This window comes from Corapipo altera, unplaced genomic scaffold (genome assembly GCF_003945725.1).
Source record: "Corapipo altera isolate COAL_440 unplaced genomic scaffold, ASM394572v1 61, whole genome shotgun sequence".
Taxonomy (NCBI): Eukaryota; Metazoa; Chordata; class Aves; order Passeriformes; family Pipridae; genus Corapipo; species Corapipo altera.
Genome location: NW_020884910.1, coordinates 4,304,845 through 4,327,454, shown reverse-complemented (window position 1 = coordinate 4,327,454; position 22,610 = coordinate 4,304,845). Strand labels below are relative to the sequence as shown.

The 22,610-nt window shown below is 45.1% G+C and overlaps 1 protein-coding gene across 1 annotated transcript in view; it reads left to right on the top strand.

Moving 5' to 3' along the window:
• The first annotated feature begins 821 nt into the window (after positions 1–821).
• ARHGAP31 (Rho GTPase activating protein 31) overlaps positions 822–22,610 on the top strand; it is a 60,408-nt gene continuing 38,619 nt past the window's right edge. The window contains exon 1 of the mRNA XM_027653544.1: positions 822–1,995. Within this exon, the coding sequence (XP_027509345.1) occupies positions 1,896–1,995 (100 nt within the window). The 5' untranslated portion in view covers positions 822–1,895. The remainder of the gene's footprint in view (positions 1,996–22,610) is intronic.

Below are 22,610 nucleotides of genomic sequence, written 5' to 3'. Positions count from 1 at the left end.
TAAAATGGGGATAATTATGATAAATGACTCTGAAAATAAAGGGATGTGGTGGTGAGTTTGTAGAGGTGTATGGGAGGAGATGGAGTTTGTCTGCTGTGCAAGGGTGCAGAGTCCAGGGTTGTGGAGGGAGGTGGGTTAAGGGAGTCCTTTGCCCTGTTCCTGGAGAGTTTTGAACCAAATTACTCTCCTTCGAACCAAATTATTCTCCTTGTCTTTGGTCTGATTTTTGGTGAAAATCTGCAATTTCCTGTTTTTCATTTGTTTGTTTATTTTTCCACCCAGACCTACACAGCTACATTTGGCACAGACCTACACAGCTACATTTGGCACAGCGCGAGAGGGATCAGTGAAGCCTTAGCAGTGTGAGTTTTTTCTCCCTAGGTATGCTGGTGGGCATACCCAGCCCTGTAAAAAAGTCTGAATTTCCAGGATCAAAAATGTGGAGTAAGTGCAAGTGACTGTTCTTATGAGCAGAGATAGGCATGTACTGAAAAGAGGACTAGAAAAGGGGTTCATGAGGGAGAGGGGGGAGATGACATGGACAAGACTAAGGGCCTGAAGGCAGACCTTCTTGCTGCTATTGAGTCATTTCAGCTCCTTATCTAAACCCCTTTGTTGGTGAAGGGGAGCCTTTTTTGGGAGCTGACTCAAAAGTATGTGAACTTAGATGCCCGGACAGCATCTGTTTCTGCTTGCCGGGGAGGAGGGAGCTCAAGGTTTCCCTCCTCCCCTCTCTTCTTAGTTTCCCAACTTTCTGCCCCCTTCTTGCACTTCAGTAGCTCCAGCCTGCACCTTTGTAGGGGAAGGCAAATCCTGAAGTCACAGAGTCGTGTTTGAGGGGAGGAAGCCGCCTTGTGACTAAGAACAAGATGAACAGAGGCAGAGATTTACTGGACAGGCTCCTGTACTCTTTCCTCCTCTCTGGACCCTCCTCGGGCCTTTGCAGAGCTGAGCGTTGGTAGAGCAGGAAGCGTCTGACCGCTCCACAGGCTGCGTCCCGGCTCACAGTGATTTCCTCTCAGGCAGTCCGTTATCTGCCGACTGTCAGGACGAATTTTCCCCTCTTCCTCCTGCTATCCTCATCCCTGTCCCCCAACTCCTTTCCCTGCTTTCCCTCAGCCTCTCACGCACGCACACACACACACACACACACACACACATTTTACTGCCAAAAATCGTCCTCCGCCCCCCTCCTCAGCTAACTTCCTTTCAGCATTTTTTTGAGCTGGATAATCCTAGGATTTGTAAAACGGGGGAAAGGAGAGAGAGAGAGTGAGCGGGAGTCAGGACAGGAAGCTGGTTTCTCATTCCTCTAACTGTCCAAAGGCAGGAGGAGGGGAAGGGGGGGGAGCCAAAGAGGAGCCTTGTGCAGACTCTTCCCCAGTCCCTTTTCATTAGTCGGTTTGAACTTCCAGTCTCCTCCGAAAGCCAAGAGGAGGACGACCAGACTGAGACGCTTTCTGCTGGAAGTGGCGACAGCGCAACTGACGAAACCCAGAAGGTGGCCGTGGATGGTCCCGGGACTGCGCTGAGGGCAAGACATCCCCCCTCCATCTCCTGCCCCCAACTTGCCAGCTCTGATGCGGGCACCCATCCACCACCCACTTCCCTCTGATGAGAACCCTTCCGGGCTCAGGCTATGATCGCTGCTGCTGCTGGCTGTGGAGCCTCTTCTCACCCTGACCTTCCTCTGCCACAGGAGCAGCCCAACATCTGGTGGGGATTAATGTTTACTTCTCTGGCTGGACGCTGTACAGGACCCCCGATGTTGCTCCCCGGGAGCGGGACACGGGCGGTGGTCTGAGGAGAAGAGCAAGATTTTTGTCACTCAGCGTGAGGTTGGGGGGAGGGGGGCAAGGCAGGAGGGGAGGCGAACCTCTTTTGGGACTAACCTCATGAAGAACAAGGGAGCCAAACAGAAACTCAAGAGGAAGGGAGCTGCGAGCGCATTCGGCTGTGACCTGACGGAGTATCTCGAGAGCTCTGGGCAGGATGGTAAATGCTTCTTTATTCTCACTATGGTTGCAGAGAAGCAGAGCGCATGTCCCCCTTTTTTAACTGGTAGGACTGCAAACCAGACCTTTCCCAAAGCTAAGGGTTAGACAACCTGGAGCTGGTTTATCTCTGGAAGTGGAGTCACTGTCCCATTACTCACAATGAATGAATGATCGCAAGATTGCTTTGGTGACGCGTCTGCATGACCCTTGCATGAGTAGCACTGTGTGTGGGGAAAGGACTGGGCTAGGGCTCTTGAGCTGTCTAAGTGTGTACAGAGGTAGCCAGACATATGTTGTGATGCCCTCTCCCATCTGCCTGGCTGTGGAAAGGAGTAGCAGGCTTTTAGAGAGTCAGGTTTGAGAATCTGAGCTGTGCTTAGTGTTGTCTCCTCCATGACTTCAAAATCCTGCCGAAGTCCATGAGACTAGAATTTTGTAGGATTGTAGGGGGTTCCCATGTTGTCCTTTCACTGCTGGATGAAGACAGGACAGAGATTGGGGTATGGGGTGGAGTAGGGTGTTTGTAGGGGGCAGCTGAGCTAACATGTTCACTACCCTGCCTGTTATCTTTCCTCCTCCTCTTGACCTCAATGCCTCCAGGTATCTGATAAGAACACAGTAGCTCAGACAAAAGGTAACTCCAATAAAATCAGAGGGTCCTGAGTTTGAAATGGTTGGTCATGAGGGAAGGAGCAGAACGATTTTTAAAGTGGGTTGGATGATGAGAGAAGCCGTTGTGAGTTTGGAAGGCAGAAAGACCTGCAGTTCAGCAAGAGGAAAAAATAAATACGTACCTGTTACCATCCCTGATATTAGCATTATGATCCAGGTTTAGCATTATGTTCCAGTTTGAGTTAATTAACTTTTACCAATGTCAGGTTACTCTGAGCAAAAGAAAAAAAAAGACTTCTATCGGGAATGTCAGCTTTGTACAGGCAGGGCTGTACAATCAGGTCTTTCATTTGCTGATGAACATGGCTGATGAAGTGCAGTGTGGAACCACATTGGCAGAGGGATGGACTACATAACAGTAGTCCTTTCCATTGCACAGTGAAGAGGGCAGTAAATGTAACACTAAGATAAAATGTTATATTGTGCATTTACTTATAAATGGGGGAAAATCAGTCATTCTATTTCACTGTGGATTGTCCATAACAGGTACTGTATCTTCTAAGTTATATGGCCCCTAATGATTATTTAATTGAGATAGGAAAAAATAACACATCTAGTGAACTGCTGTCCCTTTGCCAATGTGAGGTGCAGATAGGTGAATTCCATCCACTGCTAACATGAACTGCCGTGGTGGAGGAACTATTCACAGCTGTTTACAGGACCATTGGAAAACAACTCAAGGAAAGCAGGCAGAGGCAGTATATTCACTTGAAGCAGCAAGGGGAATTTTAAAGGGAGAAACATAGTTACTGCAGTAGAAATTAGGCTAGAAGAGCAAAATCTATGTTTGTGGGGAGGAGGGATCTCAATGACTCACTCCTCCTCCCTCTCCTTAGTTTCCCAAGTTTCTACCCCCTTCTTGCATTTCAGTGGCTCTCATAGTTTTTTTTAAATAGTTGTTTTGAGCACAAGAAAGAAGGACTTTGTCTCAAATCTCATTTGTGGGATGGTTCACAGTTCCAACCTACTTATGTCTCTGTGATGAGGAGCAGTGCGGGAGAATATGGAGTTCCTTTCCCTTTATGCAGTACTGCAATTTGTTAAATAGCACATCCCATTGCCCAGTGTGGTGGGACCCAGAAATGAAGGACTCACTTGTTATTGGTTTACTGGGAAAGGTGTAAGTTAGACTGGTACTATTCATCAGGACAGGGAGAGAAGAAATGAAAGTATTAGAGATATTAATTTCGTTGCTAGTAGGGCTCTCAGGATCAATAGGAATGTGTCCAAGTATGCCAAAATGATGTCTTGGGAAAAAATGAAGGTTCAGATATCATAAGACATCACAAACATGTAATCTGTAACTATACAAAATTAGAGGAGCACTTAGGGTATGAGATATGGTTGATTTGGGGACAGCTGAATTTTCCTGCTAAGAATTATTTCCAGTGACAAGTAAGTGCTCCTGCAAACAGGGGACTTTGGCAGAGACATAAAGCAATAGTTTTCTGTCTGCTTTACTTAGTACTATGTGTTTAACTGGTGGGATACAGGCTGAAGTTGTTCCCTGCTGGGAAGCAACGAAGTTATAAGACTGTTCACGGTATCTGGAAGTGATGAGGAGCAGAAGGGCACTTTGGCTGCTGTCCAGAAAACAATTTTTGTGGAGTTTTCTGAAAGCAGGTTTTAAAATGCACCCAGAAGGGTTAACTGGAAAAGAAGATGCTGTAGGGTAGGCAGGACACGAGTCATGTTAGTTGTGGTTTCGTGCATGCTTTATGGCATCCGGCAGTGCTATTTTGTGTGACTTGTCCTGCACAGGCAAAGGGATGCATAGACCTGCTTTGCTGGTGCTGGCAAAGGGAGCACAGGGGATGGCCAAAGCTAGCGTAGACAATTCAGTCTGACTTTTTTCCCTCTGGATGAGCACATGGCCTTTACAGTTAGGGGGTGCTGCACTACTTGCGTGTTGCTTTGTGCAGAAGAGGCACAACTTGAGTCTCTACATGCTTGTGGTTGTTGAAGAGCAGCTTGTGCTTTCTGCAAGGACCTTAGTCCCTGTGTTGTTGCCAAATTCCAGTGGAGCGAATTATGTTCTACTTAAGGTATCAGCATTTCCTCTCCTCTCATTTAACTGTTTAATAACTTGCTATGGTCCACTTCAGAGACGGCTGAAGATCCTGCTGTCTCCCCTACCAGACACATGTACCTAAGCCTCTATTAGAAAGAACTTTATGATAATGTAATAAAAGCTGCTGCAGAACTACAAAGTATTTAAAAGCAGCCAAATGGAAAGACTTTAGCAGGTACAGTGGGGTAGTTCAGGAGACACAAAGCCTTTAGCTAGAAGTCGATTCTTCAGATCTGACACAGGTCAGTGGTGATGGACAGATGTTGCTGTCTGGTGGTTGGTTAGAATCTCAGATGTGTTAAATTTATTGTGTTTCAAGCCAGTTCCTGTCACTACCGCGTTTGACCCTACTTGGCCTTTTCCTGATGACGGTCTCTACACAGACACTGGTCATGCTCCTTATGGGGACAGCCTGCTATCAGTGCTCACAAGCATTTGAAATCATGACTAAGGCCACAAACGCTATGACATTAAATAAAAATCAGTGCTGGGTTCTTTGTCTGCTTTCTGTTTTCTGAAACTTCAGTGTGCATCTGAGTTATTTTTTCAAATCTTTCTCCTGGTAAGAGGGCTAGAAACTTGGGGAAAAATCAACTTTATTTCCTCCCCACTACAATTATCAAACAATGACTTGAATAGGAGTGTGTTTGAGGCCAAGCTCACATAGGACATAAAGATATGATGGCTGGCAATACCAGTGAGTAAAAGTTGTCTGATTTCACATAGTCCCTCTTGTGTTGCTGTCAGCACTGAATCCACACACAAAGTCAAGTGATTTTTTGGAATATCAGCTTCACTAGAAAGCAGTGTCTACACCCAGGCTTTGGACATGGATAGGCACCAATGCAGGATGAAGTTAATACCCTCTTCTAAAACATTTTCCGGTGTCAAACTTTATTGAATTGTACAGGTGCAATGGGGCTGACAGATATAAGCCTCAAAGGATTAACATTAGAATCATGTTTTGGCCTCTTGATAACCAGCTTGATTTCCAGAGGAGAAAAATGCATTGTGCCTCTACTGAAGTCAATGGGAGCTGCACGTCACACCTTCAGGTCCTGTAATAACAACAGTATAATTTTCTAGTGATGGATGGGCTAGCAGAGAAGACAAGACACATAGTTGTGCACCATCTTTAGTTGGAGCAGGACAGTCTGAACTGCTTAAGAAAACAGTCACAGAGAGCAGTCTTGCTTCTGGTTGTATAGAGAAGTGTTGTAAGAGGAGGCTGTTGTAAGAGTCAAAGCTGTTAAAGTGAGAGGGACTAAGTCAAAATGAAGTTTAATATTCCCAGACATTCAGATTGGAATTTCAGATACACAAGCAGGTACAACTTCCCTTTTTAGAATGGAAATATACACAGCATCTACAAAAATTGGATTGTGCTGGTAAAAGATAACCCAGTCTTTCGCACAGGAACTTCTTCAAATCCGCACCTACTTTTGCTTCATTTGCTTAGAGCCAGCTAGAAAAAGGCTAAATTGTTTCCTTCATTTTTTAGTATGGTGGTGTCCCAATGCTGTGCTAGCAGATGCTGCCAGGACTGCAGAAAGTCTCAGATTCAATGCCTTGTTTAGATTGGTGCAGATCAGCTCTATATGTCTGAGATTCCCCTATTTGCTGGAGAGTTAGTTCTGCTGTTGCTGTACCCCTCTGTGGTTTCTTCCACATCTGTTTCCTGCCTGATGTTGTCTGGTTGGGATGCAATGAGCTCAGCTTTTCCTCTCAACCCCCTCCCACACTCCCCACAGCTCCCTCAATGACTCTCATCCTGAGCCTGTAGCACCCAAAGCACTTTCTAGCCCTTTGTCTAATGCTGCTTATTGCCTTTGTTTGTTTTTTTGCTTTAGAAAAAGGGGCGCTTCATTTGAGAAGCTTTGAAGCTACCAACTCCCTTGTGCTCCCCACTTGAGGGTCCTTCTTGCCATGGCAGAGAGCAAGGCCAGGCAGCAGCAGTCCCTGAGGCTGGGGAGGGAAAGGGAGTTGTTGTCTGCAAGTGTGAGAAAACCCTTGCAAGTCCCTGGATTGTAGTATGGGAAAGGAGATAGCAATATGGCTAGCCCATGTGATACTCTTCTATGCTGTGCAATGACTGCTTCTGCCTTGTCACAACTGCATTTGAATCAAAGAATAAGGAAAGTTTTGATTTAGTGGTAGTGATCTCAGAAACATGGTAGCACTGGCTCCACAAGTAGGATCTTAAATGTTGTTGAGAGCTGCAGTAGGTACTTTTCTGTGGGATAGGCAGGTAGTTCCAAGAGAAAATTGTAACAATAATTTCAGCAATAATGCGCTATGTACGAAGGAAAGATGGTATTGGATACTCTTTGGCTGTGTTGGTGCAGCTCCTTAAGCACGCTATCTTCTGCCTGGTTTTGACATTTTGTATTGCATAGAGAAGCTGCCTTGTCCATACTTGAATGGATGAAAAGACCTGTCACTCAGGAAAAAAGTAGTTTGCTTTGAGAACAGAGTCCCTTTGGAGCCAATCATTAAACCTGCTACCCAGATGTGAAGCAGCTTTTCTGGGTCGTGTGGCTTTCCTTCCTCACACTTGCATGTGCAGCTGCGTGTGTTTGTGGGATAAGAGCATGCAGATACGAACAGGAGGGTGCTTGCAAGTCCATAGCACAAGTAAGTGTGTACCACACAAAGGTGCATTTCTATTCACTTAGTACATTCTTTTAAGCTGCCTGTCTTGTGGTGATATTTCAAAGTAAATGCCCATACTTTTGGATAGGTGCTTTTGGTTAGTGATGCATGCAGAAAATCCCGGGAAAACTGCTGAAGGACCATTAATGGCAAAGTGGAGGAAAAAGATGGTTTTTTTTTTTTTTTTAAAGTCCCCTTGGAAAAATGAAAATGCCATACGCTCATTTAATCTGCTGCAGAAGAATGAAGGGCTACATTCATCCTGCTCTCAAAATTAGAAACTGTGGCACTGGGGATTTCTGTCTCAAAAACTGATCAAGCTGAAAAGAAACCTTTTTCTGTAGCCAAATTGCTTTCAACCTAGATCTCTTCCCTGACCTACCTTACGCTGTGGCTATGCAAACACTTGTCTCCATTCAAGGAAGGAAGTGGCAGGGGCTGGGATGAGAACAGGACAAGAATGGCCTCTTGGGCTGGCTTGGAAATGCATTAGTCCTTTTTTATTGTGTGCTGTTCTGCTGTGGTCTGTTCTACATTTTCACAGTGCTGATACGCTGAGAAGCCCCATGACCTGCCCTCTGTGGGGTCTATTCCTGGCTATAGTCATGCAGGCTGTGTGGATATTTAAGGATGCATCCCTCGTCTTTGTGATAGGAGTAAAAGGGACAGCTCTGAAGTTTGGGGGCAAAAGAAGTGGGATTGTACTATTATACAGTATAGGAGAGCTGTGGCAGAGGGCCACTGAGAGGTGAGTACATGTGGTGAGTACATGTATTGGCAGTGAATAAGCTGGGCTGGGCTTGGAGGGAAGACAGCTCCTTGCTCTTTCAGAGACTGCCAAGGCATGTCCAGCAGACAGGAGAGTGAGAAACTCTGCTGCCAAAATGGACAGTGTGGGGGAAATTATTAATAATGTAAATCTTGCTTTTTCTCTACCCGCTCCCACAAGCAGAACGTCACATTTTGAGTCCCAGATACCAGCCTCTATGGCAACAAGTGAGAGCAAAAAGACACTGGGAACAACGGGAGCAGAAGCCATCTGTTTGCCTCTGTTGCTTTGTTGTTCCTCCTTGTTTTGGATGATGTTTTTGTTACTTGCTCAATCTGTTTCTGGTTCCTGGGAGCTGGATTTTTTGTGTCTCTGTAGCACAGTGTTACTGCCATTTAACATTCATGTTGTGAGCTCAGCTCCTTGTTCTGTATTGACTTTGCATTGCTAGCACTGTGTGATTAGCAGAGAGCTCTTCCATGTTGCCTCCTGCTTTACGTTTCCCTCACTGAGAACCACAGGAGGCAGACGTGTCGTTTGCATGCACTGAGCCCCACTTTGATCCTGCCTTCTCCCCCACCCCCTGTGAACAGCATGAATCACACGTCTTGCCTGCACATATGAGATTAGAAAATATATTTTGATTTAGCAAATGTTTTCTCTTTGTTGGTAACGGCTGATTTCATCTGAACATGGAAACCAAGGAGTGAACCAAACTTCACTGCTTGTGGTATCACAGCTCTCAAAGGTGGATGAAATGCTGGCACTGCACAGGGTGGATGTACAACACAGGCTGATTTAGATGTGATGAAAAGGTCTGGGAGATCCCCATTGGCGTGGGTGCTTGGATCTAAAGTTTTGGTTTTGGAGTGCTCATGACACACAAAAAAATACTCGAAAGCTCACATCTGTAACTTGGGCTTTGCATACATGACGCAGTGCTACAGCAGCAACATTTGCTGTCAGTCAGGGTTGTGCCAAAAATTTATGTTCCAGTGTTTCTCCTTTAACGGTAATGAGGGAAATGAAAACAGCCTGTCAGTAATGGCGTACCCAGCCCTGCTTTGAAGGGCCTGGGTTGGGGCGGCTGGCAGATGGACTGCCCACATCATGGCTTGGACTGGATCTCTCATCTGGAGAGTGATTAAAGGATGGAGAGCTACCAGCATCTGCCTCCAGTCCTGAACCACCACCAAGGCACCAGGCACACTTAAAACTTTGACATGGAAACCTGCAGATACCTTATTAAAATGCAAAGGCTGCTAAATGGCTGCAGTGCTGGTTGCTTTAAGGGCAAGCAGTGTTGCTAGCTGCCTACTTGTGGCTCCTCTCCATACATTCCCAGAGCCTCAAGACCCAGCTGTCTTTTGTTCGTATGCCAGAGCCTTCAGCTTCTCTGCTGATAACTTCAGTTAATGTGTTTTGCATTGTCAACAAAAAAAAAAAAAGAAGAAGAATCTGCAGCATGTTTACAATGGCCACAGACAGAGAACAGTGTAGCATAAATTGAATTTAATGTTAAATGAAATAACGTTGTGCAACCGTGCTGACTGTATTATTAACTTTCATACTTAATTCAATAATGTAGTCCTCTGTTTTCTATATTTATCTGAAACCACATCAGTCTGTCTAATCTTCTGCACCACTGTGATTGCAGATATGAAAGTACTTACCATGGGCTTAAAATGTAGCTTATTGTCAGATGTTGTGGCCTGTGCATATAATGAAGTTAAAGACACTAATACTAAAGTTCACCCTCACTCAAGTACCAGATCAATGCTATCCTTGTGTGTGAGGGCGAGGAGTTCAGCCCCTAATGCTACAAGTCTTTTGGCACATAAGAAGACAGGAAAGTCCCAGTCCTCTTCTGTTTCATCCTCCTGCCTCAAACATGATGTTGCCAGCTAGATTAGATTCCCCATTTTCACCCCAGCGGAGGCCCTTTTGATTTTAACAATGCACCAAAAGGCGTAGAACAAAATTCATGCTTTTTGCATTTGCCTTCAGTTCCTCTACCTCAGCTGCTGTGTTTTCATTTGGGAGCAGCAGCCTGGCCTAGACTCAAACCAGCCTTCCTCCATTCTGCTGTCAGCAGCTGATAATGTGCGTGACAGAGCGAGTTCCAAGTCATGTTGAGTTGGCTGGGTGGCTGCCTTGACTTAGGTTAGTTAATGTCCATGTAGGAAGAGTTACCTTAACAGCAGCAAAAAGTGTTACAGAATCACATGACTACTGAGGTGAGCAGGGACTTCTTGAGTCTATGTACACCAAAACCTCTGCTCAAGTAGAGTCATCTTGAGCCAGTTGCCCAGGACTGTGTCCAGCTGCATTTTGAATATCTCCACAGATGAAGACTCCACAACCTCTGTGATTACTGTAACAGTAAAAAAGTATTGTGTTCAGATGGAGTCTCATGGTTTTTAATTTGTGTGTTTTGTACTGTCAGTAGGCACCACTGAGAAGAGATAGGCTTCCTTTTCTTCATTCCCTCCCATCAGGTATTCATTCACATTGACAGATCCTTCCTGATCCATCTCGTACCCAGGCTGAACAATTCCAGCCTCTCCTCATATGAGAGATGCTCCAGCCCCTTAGTCATCTCTGTGGCCCTCATCTGAGCTTGCTCCAGTAATTCCTTGTACTATGGGGCCCAGAGCTGGACACAGGACTCCAGGTGTGGGCTCAGTGGTGCAGAGGGGAAGGATCTTCCCCCCTCAACCCCCCTCCTCCTAATTCTTCTGATGTTCTTAAGTAATTGATACAGTTACTTATCAGAAATTTGCCTTGCTATCCCAGCTTAGGCTGTAAAATTCAGTCAATAGCTAATGTGCAATTGGGACAATGTAAAGGATCCTTTCTGCCCTGGTTAATGCTTGAAATGAATTGTCTTTTCATAAAGAGCCCCTGTTCTTTAATGGTTTCTGCAGTTTTGCTGTGGGCCAGCTTAAATGAATTAATGTATGCTTTATATAATACATTGATATGCTGCATCTTCTGAAAGCTGAGTAGAGCCTTGGTTTAATAGAAAGTCTACAAATAATGCTTTGAAGCAGCACACTTTTCTCAAGTGGTGATTGTAACAACTTCATTCTCCCTCCCCAAAAAGCCACTGTGCACTGAACCAGGACATTGTGGCCAGGCTTCTTTCTTTTGTGGTGGCTGTGTTACAAGCCCTTCTCCAGCACAGGGATTGAGCAAGGGGAGGGGAAACGTGCATCACTCTGCAGGATTCTCAGCTGTGGCTGCTGCTCTTAGAAATATGCCCTGAGCAGCTGAGTTGGTTTCATAGCCATTTATCTCTAGCTCCTCTCACTGCCCTCTTCTACACTCAAGGCTCAGCTAACTAAATGCCTTTGGAAATGCTATTATCTCCTGTGCTCTCTGGGGCCAGGAGCAGCGTGAAGATTTATCATCTGAAACAGGAGGCTTTGTTTAGTTCTATAAAGCACAGAACAGTTAAAGAAAGAACAAAACATAAATGCCAACCCAAATGCAAAGGTCTCTTTAAATCTCATGTCCTCTCTTTGCTCTCTGCAATCTGGGAACGTACACGTATTTGGTTTTATAATGTCATTAAATACTGGCACACGAGGAAATGGTTAGCGGAGATATACCTCCATCTCTAAAATAGTGATGGAACATTCAAATGGCCAGAAGACGTTCCTGATGTAACTAAGTCGTTTAACTTATTTCCTAAAGAGCATTAGACAGGAGACCAGGTCAGATTCTCCAGTACAACCTTCATTTAAAGGATACCACTGCTGGTTTTCACTAAATACAGCAGCATTGGTACTGCCTTTTTATCTGAAAGGTGCTGAACATGCTCACAAATTTTCTCTACATGTGGGATCCAGGGCTGAGAAGCTAGGCTAGATCTGTACCTGAGCTCATCATCTATAGTCACTGGCTCATAGAAAAATGCTGATTTAGCAGACACAGAACATTGGTAGAGAAGGGTGTGTGTGGGGGTGTGTGTGTGTGTGTGTGTGTATGTGTCTGTGTGTGTATCTGGTTGGGAATATTTAAGATGGGATATTTTTCATACTATTGTTATTCTGCATTTTACCATCTCAGCAGCAAATGTGACTGTCAGTACTATTGCAGACAGTAATCTTGGCAGCACAACAGGGCCATCCAGCATGTGGAAAACCCTTTGCTCCATGTGCAACTAGTGCTTGTATTTCTATTCATCTCTCATTATGGTGCCACTGCTAGTGGTGGCAGTCACACTTCAGGAGGTTCAGAGGTGTGATCAGGCAGGGTAAGACTCCTTCTGGAGCCCTTGCATCTGTGCTGCAATTTGTGTGAAATAAATAAGCTGTCGGTGGGACTGAATTGTTTTCTTTCCTTGTGCAAAATCAGAGAGGGAAACAGTTTCAATACTTTGCTCTTTCTATCTTCTCAGTGTGCTCCACTTGGTACTGCATTTTCCTTACCCTTGCCCTGGTCTAGTAGTTTCAGATACACAAGAGGCTAAATGAGAACAAACTCTCTTGTGAGATTTATTGCATCTTCTGCTTCTAATCAAGCCAGAAAAATAGAGCAACAGACTTCCTTCTATAATCCTGTTCTCTCCATTCCAATCCCAACTGGAAACCAGAAGTACAACAAGGAGGAATGCAGGGAAAAAAAAAAGAAGTTAAAACAAATGTCCTGGAATCTCTAAAAAGAGCGTGGAGGCCTGAGGCGATGGCTCAGGGTTACAGTGGGACTGTGGAGGATTCTCCCTTCTCTCAAGTGTTTTCAGTTCCCCCTGTTTAGTTGAAGATTTTTTTTTATCCCCTCCTGTCCCCCTCCATTTCAATAACTTTACTGCCAGGATGGCAGTATGCACATGTTGCCAAAGTCAATACATCAAGCGTCTGTGCCTAAGGCAGGCTTAGGAGGAGAAATGAGAAGAGCTGGTTTTGATCCATTGAGTCCATCATTCTTCCCTCCTGGCTCAATAGTGGGTTACATACTGCTGCCCAAGGTTTGCTGTGTAAAGCCACAAATGGGGTCCGAGTCAGGAAATTCAATTCTGTATCCCAATAACTTTAGTTTGGGCTCACCCTCCAGACTTGCCAGAACATAGATGAGGAATGAGATACTCCTGCAGCCTAGATCAGGTGGGTGCAGGTGACCCAGTGCCTGCTGTCCTCGGGGTGGCAGACAGAGCACAGTGATAGAGGCAGCCTGCCATCACTGCTCACAAACCTGCTTGAGGCAGGGAAGAACTGATGAGATAAATACAAAGAAGGGCTAGGAGTCCTAATTAGGCCTCATTTCTAGCCTGCTAAAATACCCATCTGTCACTCTGCTGCAATAATGAGATTTGAGAAGATTAACTGGATGCTGCTTAGGCTCCTCAGCACGGCAGCTCAGTAAGTGTGCTGCTGTTCAGCTTTAAGCCACACTTGCAGCAATTACACCCTAAGCAGGTTTATGTCTGGTTAGTGCTTGTATGGGAGTGGCCAAAAAAAATCTGCTACAGGAATGGAGTGAGTGATTCAGAAGATGGCAAGTGTAGTATCGATTCAGTCAACTTGCTGCTTTGGCATCATTTGGAGAGATGTTGCCATTTGAGCACAGGGTAAAACAAGGACCTCAATGCTTTTAAAAAATCCCTGGCTTATCTTTTTTTTTTTTCCTAGGGGATAGGGCTTTTTTATACATGTACATGCTGTACTGTGTCTTTTCCTTCACAGAAGCAGTTTCTTCTGGAGGTAGGATATGTTTTTTCATCCAGTGTCCTAAACTGTCACGTAGCATTGCTCTGCCTGGCTCAAGAGCTGCCACCTCCCAGCCTAGAGTTGGGTGGAGTGAGTCTTGTTTTTGCCGTTTGTGAAATATTTCAGGATGTAAGGCACTCATTAAATTATTGATGTTAGCTCTTGGGCATTAAAGGCAGACGTGAACTGCGGCTCTGCATCCTAAGTGCTTTGGAGGCTTATCCCTGCCCTAATAATGGTTCCCTACAAGGCTTTTTCATGCATATCTTACTATAGATTTGAACTGATTGCAGGGTGGTGGCAGGATTTAACAGGTGGACAAAGGGTGACAGCAAGTCTTTTATTTCCAACATTATATACCTATGAAGCCAATCTAACTGAGCATTGGTAGAAAAAGGGGAGAGACACATGCATGTTTTCTTTAGGAGAATGAGAAAAAACAGAAAAATCCATTCCTGCCTCTTGACAGAAAATGTTTGCAGGATATGAAAAGATTTTGTATAGTTTTGATTAAGAAATAGTGCAGGTGCACTTGACATCAGTCTTGTGCTCAAGGAAAGATCTTTTATCTTGTAAAGTGCCTCGTTTCTATCCTCTCCCCGACTCCTGCCTCCTTGAAAAGAGGCTGACAGCAGTAAGGCTACTTGCTTTACCTCATGGCGATGCCAGTGTGGAGATTGGGACATTCAATGCAGTCCTGTCTCTGCAGTGTTTTCAGCTCTTTGGTTGGACTGTGGTGGGGAAAAGCAGGACCTTGGCTGATGTGAGACAAGGAAGAGAAGGCAGCAAGCACGGCACTGTGTGCTGCTGAGATCTCTAGGTGGCTTTGTGGGCTGTTGTGTCAGGAAAATCCTTTCCCATGTTTGACATGGGTTCCTGTATTTGTGTTTGAATGGGATGCGTTCAAGAGGCTTCTCCCTTCACCTCCCCATCCCCACCCATTCTCCCCTCTCTACTTCGGGGTGTTGTGGTGGCACCAAATCCTCCTGTTTATATGGGAGAGAAGAAGGGGTGGGGGCCATCTCTGACCCTCTCCTTCCCCTGGCAGTTTGCATGTTAATTAGCTCGCCCCTACAAGACAAGCCCGCAGCCCAACAGAGCAGCGATTCAGTGTCTGAACAATGTCCAATTATCCCAGCCTGGGGAGCAAGAGGCCACTCCCTGACACGTGGGCTCCATGTCCCTGGCCAGATGGCTCCTCATACTCACTTGGCCAGGCCAGTAATGCTGCCTGGGGAATTTGACACGTGTCAGCAGTTTTGGCTGAGTGCTTTTGCGAGCTACCAGCAACACAGTTGTCTGAAATATTGGGAAGAGCTCCACGTGTGCCCTGAGCAGTGCTGTCCTCTCCACGCCCTGTGCTGAGGCAGTACTGGAACAGGGATGTTCACATGTGAAATGAGGTTTTGCACCCTCAGATTGGCTTCCCGTCTCCCGCATACAAGTTGGTGACCTGATGGATATGTAAGCAGCTTAAAAGCACACATTTTGCTTTTCTCTTTGGATTCCAGTGCTTGTACACAAATGAAGGCCAAGTTTCTCAAATTGGAGTTTGAATTGCATAAAGGAGGTGGTAGGAGTCACATAGATAGCATGCCACAGGCTATGGCAAGCCCTGCTGCTGACACTGCCTGACTCAGTGAGAGACCTTAGGGCACTCCTTTATTTTCCACATCCTATCCCTCTCAGTGATTAAATGATGCTGGTATCGTCTTCTTTTCAGTTCAAAGTTCTCAGTACTATTGTTGCTTATTATTATTAAATGTGAAGAGTCATAGATGTTTTCATCACTCAGTACTGAAAAGTGGGCTCTTGCAGCTGTGGAGCGCCACACTGGATGCCAGTGAGAGGAGAAAAGCATAGTACTTGCCCAGCTTGCCTGTCTCAGGCAGGCCTCATACCACAAACCTCAGAGGGAGGTGTGAGTATCACCAGAGTGGCATTAACTACCCAGAGTGGAAGGTTGCTAGTGCTTCCTTCTGAGCTGGTAAAGCCTCTGTCCCAATATGCGACATTTTAGATTTTAAGAGAACATGACAGCCATTTACCACCTAACCTCTGGGGCTAGGAAATGGAAAAAAACAATGTAGCATGTATCTGAAATAGCAGAAGAGATTACCCTAAATAGAAATTTGGCCAGGATGCTGTCCTTAGTTCTGCTAATCTTGCAAAAAAAAAAAAAAAAGAAAGAAACCAAGCAGAAAAAAAAGTGCTACAAAGAATTTCTGCAAGACTGCAGTCTTCATTTTATAGTCTCTGATTTAGAAAGAAGCGTATGCAATAACACAGCTTTCTCTTTGCATGCTACGGGACATGGTTTATTACTGGCTTGTGGATAGGACTGCCCCTTACAACTCCAATTGATTCTGGTTTTGGGACCAGGCCCAACCTTAATTTATGGATAGAAGCTAATGATAACGCATTCAAAGAAACAGCTAGGTGGGAAAAAGTGTGTCATAGAAATGGAAAAGGACACCGGAGGGAATGGATGGAGAATAAGGGCAAAGGTGGAGTGGAGAAAAGTATGTAAGAAAATTCCAATATGCTTGAAATGGAAGAGGGGGAGGTTGGAAAAACTAATCTGAGAGCAAAACTCGCTGTATTGGAACAAACAGAGACTGCCAATGAATGGTAGGAGAGAGAGGGCTGTAAGTGGGAACAAAATACAAAATCCTGGCAGCTTTAGTAGTAGGGGTAGAGCAGATGAAGAGATACTTTTCTGGGTACAGTCAGCTGGAGGATAGGCAGGAGTAAAGGAATGTGCTCACAGAGCCAACAACTCTTGTTATCCAAAACTCATCTTCCAGATTCTTACCTAAAACTGAGACAAGGCAAGAGGTAAAATAATAGTTTCTGACTCCTTTCAGCCCTTGAAGCAAGCTTGGCTTTGTGAAGGGCATGGAGAGGCCATTGAGTTACTACATTGTGAGCAATGCATTTTTTCATAACCTAACTACATGTTTTCATTCCCCTTTTGGTACCTAACTGATGTTATAATGAGCTTCAATCTCAGATCAGTTCCAAAGTCTATGGATGTGAGCAAGAGCAGCTTTGTCTCATTTGGTTAAGTTTTCAATATTTATGTTAGAATATGCTCAGCCACATCACCTGCTGAAGGATGTAGTGTCTCATCTTCCTTTGCTTTGGAAGCCTATGTTATGAATCAAAACTTCTCTGATTTTAGTCTCCAGCAAGGTCCTGCTTTTAGATCATTTAGTTAATCCCCCTTTGAGATAGACCTGTGCAAGGGAATGAACTTAGCCTGGCACTTTTTTCCTTCTGAAACACATCAGCCATGTACTAAAATCATGATACAGGTCATGGACTGAAGTGCGTGGCTCCACTGTGTTGGCTGTAGAGAACTGCAAAGGCAAAGAGATGATTGACTTGTATAGCAGTACTGTAGCTATCAAAATGTAAGGAAGTTTGATTAAGTCTGATCTCAACGCCCTTTTCCTGCAACACCCCTTCTTGTGTTTGCAATGTGTTTGTTAGTGTCTCAAAGCCCTTAGTACAGCAAGATCCAGGAGTAAGAAAGACAAAAGAAACACAGTTGAGAAACACAACTCCTGGGCATATGCCTTTGAAGGAATGTAATGCGTTAAAGGATTTTTTCTTTTGTTACTTCCTCTTTCCTTGCTTCCTCCAATCTTTGTTATTCCCAGCAATGACTGTATTTACTTATTTGCTTCTTCCCAAACCACTGGACAGACAGGGGCTTCATCAGGGAGTGGTTTAGCCAGAGTGGGCAAAACAATGGGGCTTTAATCAGGGTGCCTCCAGCAGCCACTACTGGCCAGAGGTTTCTCTGAATTCCCAACATGGAACAGTTGTCTCTTTCATGAAGTGCCTGTGGGATGAGCACAGGATTGCTACACCCAAAGCATTTTTATGCAGCAACAGCTCTCTGAAAGGAAACGCTACTGAGGACATTGCCTGCAACGCCCCAAGCTACTGGGGTGACCAGTATGAGAGAGTATTTCTTCCAGGCCTGGGCTGTGTTTGCCTTCCACATGCAATCTGTGAATAGCTCAAGTCTGGAAAGTGTTTAGGAAAGCATTTAGCTTTTCCCTTGAAGGGGAAAAAAAAAGGAGGAAAAAAAGAGAAGATGTCAGGGATAATGAAATAGTTTCCAGTGACTTGATGCAGTGTGGCCAAACTATTTGTAATTATTTCCTTTAAATTTCTTTTATATAGAAATAATTAAATATGAAATCATGAATCAGGAAGCAGTCATCCTGCCAGCCAGTGACATGTACAGAGAGATCAGAGCAAAGTGAGAAAGACACAGAACAGCATGAGGCTTGCAAAACCCTTTTTTAGCTCTCTCTTTTTCTTCCTTTTTTTGTTAAGTGTACACATCCATGTAGAACTAACATTTCGTACCCAAAAGAAGGTGTGGGAATCTCCTGCTGTTCCTTGTCTCACCAGTGGCAGCCCTGAACCTTCCTGTCTCGATGTACCTCATCTGTCTGTGTTTCCTGATAGATTTTGCAGTCCCCAGATGTTTGCATACCTGATTCATCTCAAAGGGGCCTGTAAAACATTAGGTATTTTTAAATGCCTAGCCTTATAATTGCTTTGTTTAACTTTGCAACATTCTGAACTCATATAAGGCAATAATTAAAATCGCTGCTGTTTTCCTTCAAAGTTTTTTGCTGTTGCTGCTTCTAAATTTGTGTGTGCACAATTGGTTTTGCCTTTGTGTTAGCAAGGTTATAACATTCCTGTTTCCTGAATTCATATTCTTCCAATGCTTTTTTTTCAAACCCTCTGTAAAGATTCCAATGAGGAGTGCTCAGGCAGTTGTGTAAAAGAAGACTGAGGTTACCCAAGGGCTACCAAATTGATGTTAAGAAATTTCCCCAACAAAACCTGAAATCAGAAGAAACAGACCTTACTTGTGTTGTCTATAAAGGTCTACAGGCCTACAAAGCTGACTTGATTTGCACTTGAGTTTTGCGTATCTCAAAAGCCCACTTGAATTACACTCTGAAGCTCTCGCACTGGCCTCTGCTCTCTTGTCCAAAGTGGGAGTTGAAGGTGCCTGTCTGGAGCCCAGTTCATTTTGAACTGATTTCTCTCAGACTGCTCTGATCAGGGTTGAATATGAAGTACATATGCCTGAGTTCAATTTCCCTGAAATACAGGGTGTTCAGCTGCAGGATTTTTATCTCAATCTGCCTCTAGCTTGGCTCCAAGGGAAAGGAGAAAAAATACTACAGGCCAGGAAACTACAGATGCAAAAAATTATAGGCTTTAAAATGTCATTAGCTGAGCGCATAATAGATATTCTTCACATTTTATGATTAGCTGTTGTGTTCTTTTGGCCAGTGCTGTCTTCCTGATGCAATTTATAAAGGAGTCTCGGGTCATGGTCAGACAAGCCAAACTCAAATGTGGGTTCCCTGGGAACATCATTATCTTTCACTGCTTTTCCTTTGTTTCTCTAAGCTTGCCTATGTACACCTGACTGTGACTCCCAGCCTCTTTGCCATCTCCCCTTACAGCCCTAGTCCAACAAGACATCATCCACCCGAATATCTGCTTACATACTGCAAAACCAAGGGGTTTATGTTCCAGGCTATGCAGCTGAATCTGCCCTCATGCCCAGCATTTCAGATCAAGGGACAGGCATTATGTATAGGATTCATACAACTGACTTCAATCTCTGCCCAGAGCTGTCCTAGAAACTGGGATGGCCTGAATGCTGCATGTGAAACCAGTCTCTAAGTTTACAAGGGACCATCTATGCCCAGGAGACCAGGGCATTGGTCTGTAGACCTTGACAGCTGTGTCTGCACTTCATGCATTTTTATTGATGTGTCTCCCTGTAGACCCTTCCCTACTCTGCTCAGATAGGTCAGAGGCAGAGTTGGCCTCACTGAATGTCTCCTGCCCAGCTATATTTTGCCATATGAAGCTATGGAGTAGAGGATAATGCTCAGAGCAGTGTGGCAAAGCTGGATGGGGCAGGGCTGTACAAGCCAAGGGATCCAGTTAGGAACACACTTCTTGGCTGTACATTGTACCACAAGTCTTCCGTAGCATGTGGCTCTTGTCACCCCATGTGTCCTTTCAAGTGCTCCAACACACAGGTCTCTCACAGTGGGACATAAGAAGTATAAGAGGTTTGCATGCTGCCAGAGAAAGAGTGTCTTCATTTTGTTGCTGGGGATCTGAAGGGGTTTTCTAGCACCTTGCAGCACTCTGATGCCTTGCCTCCATTTCAGCACACTGCCTTTTACCACTGAGCTCCTCCGGAAGCACAGCATGCGTGGCATCGGGCCAGCTTCTGACCTCAGTGATACTAGTATAAATCTGGGATGCTGCAGCCAACTGGTATGGAAGTACTTCAACTCTGCATATACAGAAAGTATTCCCAGCCATAAGGGGGCTTAAGATTTAGGTTAGTGAAACAGCAGATCAAAAGCAACTTCTATGTGATGTGAGTACTTGCAAATCTCCCCTGTGACAAAGTGCTTCCACAACATCCACGCTTTCCCTGTTACCACCAGAGTGAGCCATGAATTAGTCCCAGGAAAGCCCAAGGAATTAACCAGAACAAAACTGGTGTCAAGAGGGAAAAAAATAACCAAATTTTAGGTGGATTTGTCAACAGTAGGTAGCACTGTTGTTATTTTCTGCAGTTGACACTCAGAGGCTGGTACCATCAATTCCAAGGGAAGTAGGTTGTGTTGGCCTAAAACTGTTCTCAGACTGCTGAGAAATTATTGGTGAGGCTGGATATGGATCAGAGGAGCACTCAAGTTGAAAGCTTCGATGACAGTGTCTGGATGGGAGGTTCTGGAGATCTGGAGACAAGGCATTGTCTGTTTTGAGAGCTCTTGACCAAGGAATGATCTTCCTTAAATGAAACCAAGCTGCAGACAAATATGATCTTTTGTGAGACTTGCTGCAAAATTCCTCTTTGGACAGGGCCCTTTTTTTCCTGCAGTTGAAGAAAATTGGGAAAGATCATTGCGATAGGAAAAGACCTACTGAACCTGAGAGATGCAGAGCAGAGAGCAAGAAATACCTCTGCTCATTCCTAAATAGGATCACATCCTTACCATAGTGGCTCCCAGGGAAGTGCAGTAGAGCAGTGCTGCTCGGGCTCTTCAGGCTGAAGCCAAACATGTAATTTCAGAACAGCTGAGAGGCCATGACTTAAATTTTGCAGCATATTTGTAGGCAAAGCAGAGAGAGATAGAGCAGGATAAATGTCCTGGAATATCCCCCTTGGTACAAACATTTGGGGTGGGCTGAGGAGTAACGTTAAGGCAATCCTTACTGGGCAGTGCACGCTAAAGTGTTTCCTGTGATGGGATGGAGAAATATGGCCTGTTGTTGGTAGTTGACTCAGCTGATTTTCCCATTCCTCCCATGAACTGCCCTGGGATGCTGTGACAGCAAGCAGATATGTTTTGCGGGTAGTTCCCAGAGCTCAGGTAGAGTCTGCTGGGCTCTACACGGACTCTCCTGCAACCTTACAGGGAGCAACGTGGGTCAGGATGGTCAGCAGTGCTGTCTGCCCCTACCCACAGGGCATCCAGTGCTCACCAAGAAACAACCAGTAGCCAGGAAGGTCTCAGGTCATCACAGAGCGGTCCAGGGGCATCTGAGGAGGTAACAGGAGGTGTTTGGTGCAGGACATGCCTGTCCATCCCATCCCTACCCTGCTACACACACACACACATGCAGGCACACACACTTGGATGTGAGAGAAACCATTTCCACATGGAAGTCAGCAGAGAGCTAGAACAGACGTGAGGTTTGGGCGCTCTGACAGCCCTGCAGTCTGTTGGCTCAGGAGGCAGCAGTAATGCACGTATTTGGAGACTTACTCCAGACAAAGCAGGGAATGTCTGAAGGGGTGTATATCCATCCCAATATTCAGGGAGAGCCCCGAGTTCCCAGCATGGTTTCCTGTCCTCCTGGCAGCATCAGCAGCTGCTAGTTTGGAACAAACAGTCTGCATGTCCCTGTGTGAGCCAGGGCAGCTGGAGGCGGGTTTGTTTTCTGTTGATTTCATGGCAGTGTTGCTGCTTCAGGCCACTGCCTTGGTGTGAGGAACAACAACATCCTAGAGGAGACACCCAGTGAATTGCTGAGTGCTCCACGGCTACCCAGTCCGCATGCCCAGCGTGGGAAGCGGTCAGACCACCCTCACGGCATCAACAAAGCCATCATGTTTGCTGACATTTCAAGGGAACAGAGAAGGGAACAAAAGCTGGGAACAAAAGCTAGGAACAAAAGTCTTTGATGCAGTTTAGAGCTGCAGTTGGAAGATATGGGCCTGAATCATAAATGCCCGATCCAAGTGTCTTTTTGCTGAGGAGGGATTTCAAACCTCTATCCACGTCCCAATGGTGGGGTTTGTGTGATTTCCATGGAAAGAAAATTCTGCTGAAAACTGAGTGCCCTGTGAAATTAAAATGAAAGGTAAAGAAAGGAAACCAATGGATGTTGAGGAGATGGAGGAAGTCAGTAGACAAGGAATGTAAGAAGTTTTGTATAACTGATCTGTGATCAGACAGGACATCTTTTTCAGGGAATTTGGACCACTCTTGCCACCCCCCACCAACCTCCCTTCCCTGAAATGGTCAGAAGTATTGCACTTTTCCCCCAGATGACCTCTTGGTAGCTTCTTGCTATTATTGTGGTATTTAGTTACGAGACGACCATTCAAGAGGAAAGAAAAAGAAAAGAATTACAGAAGTGACACCAAGCCACAA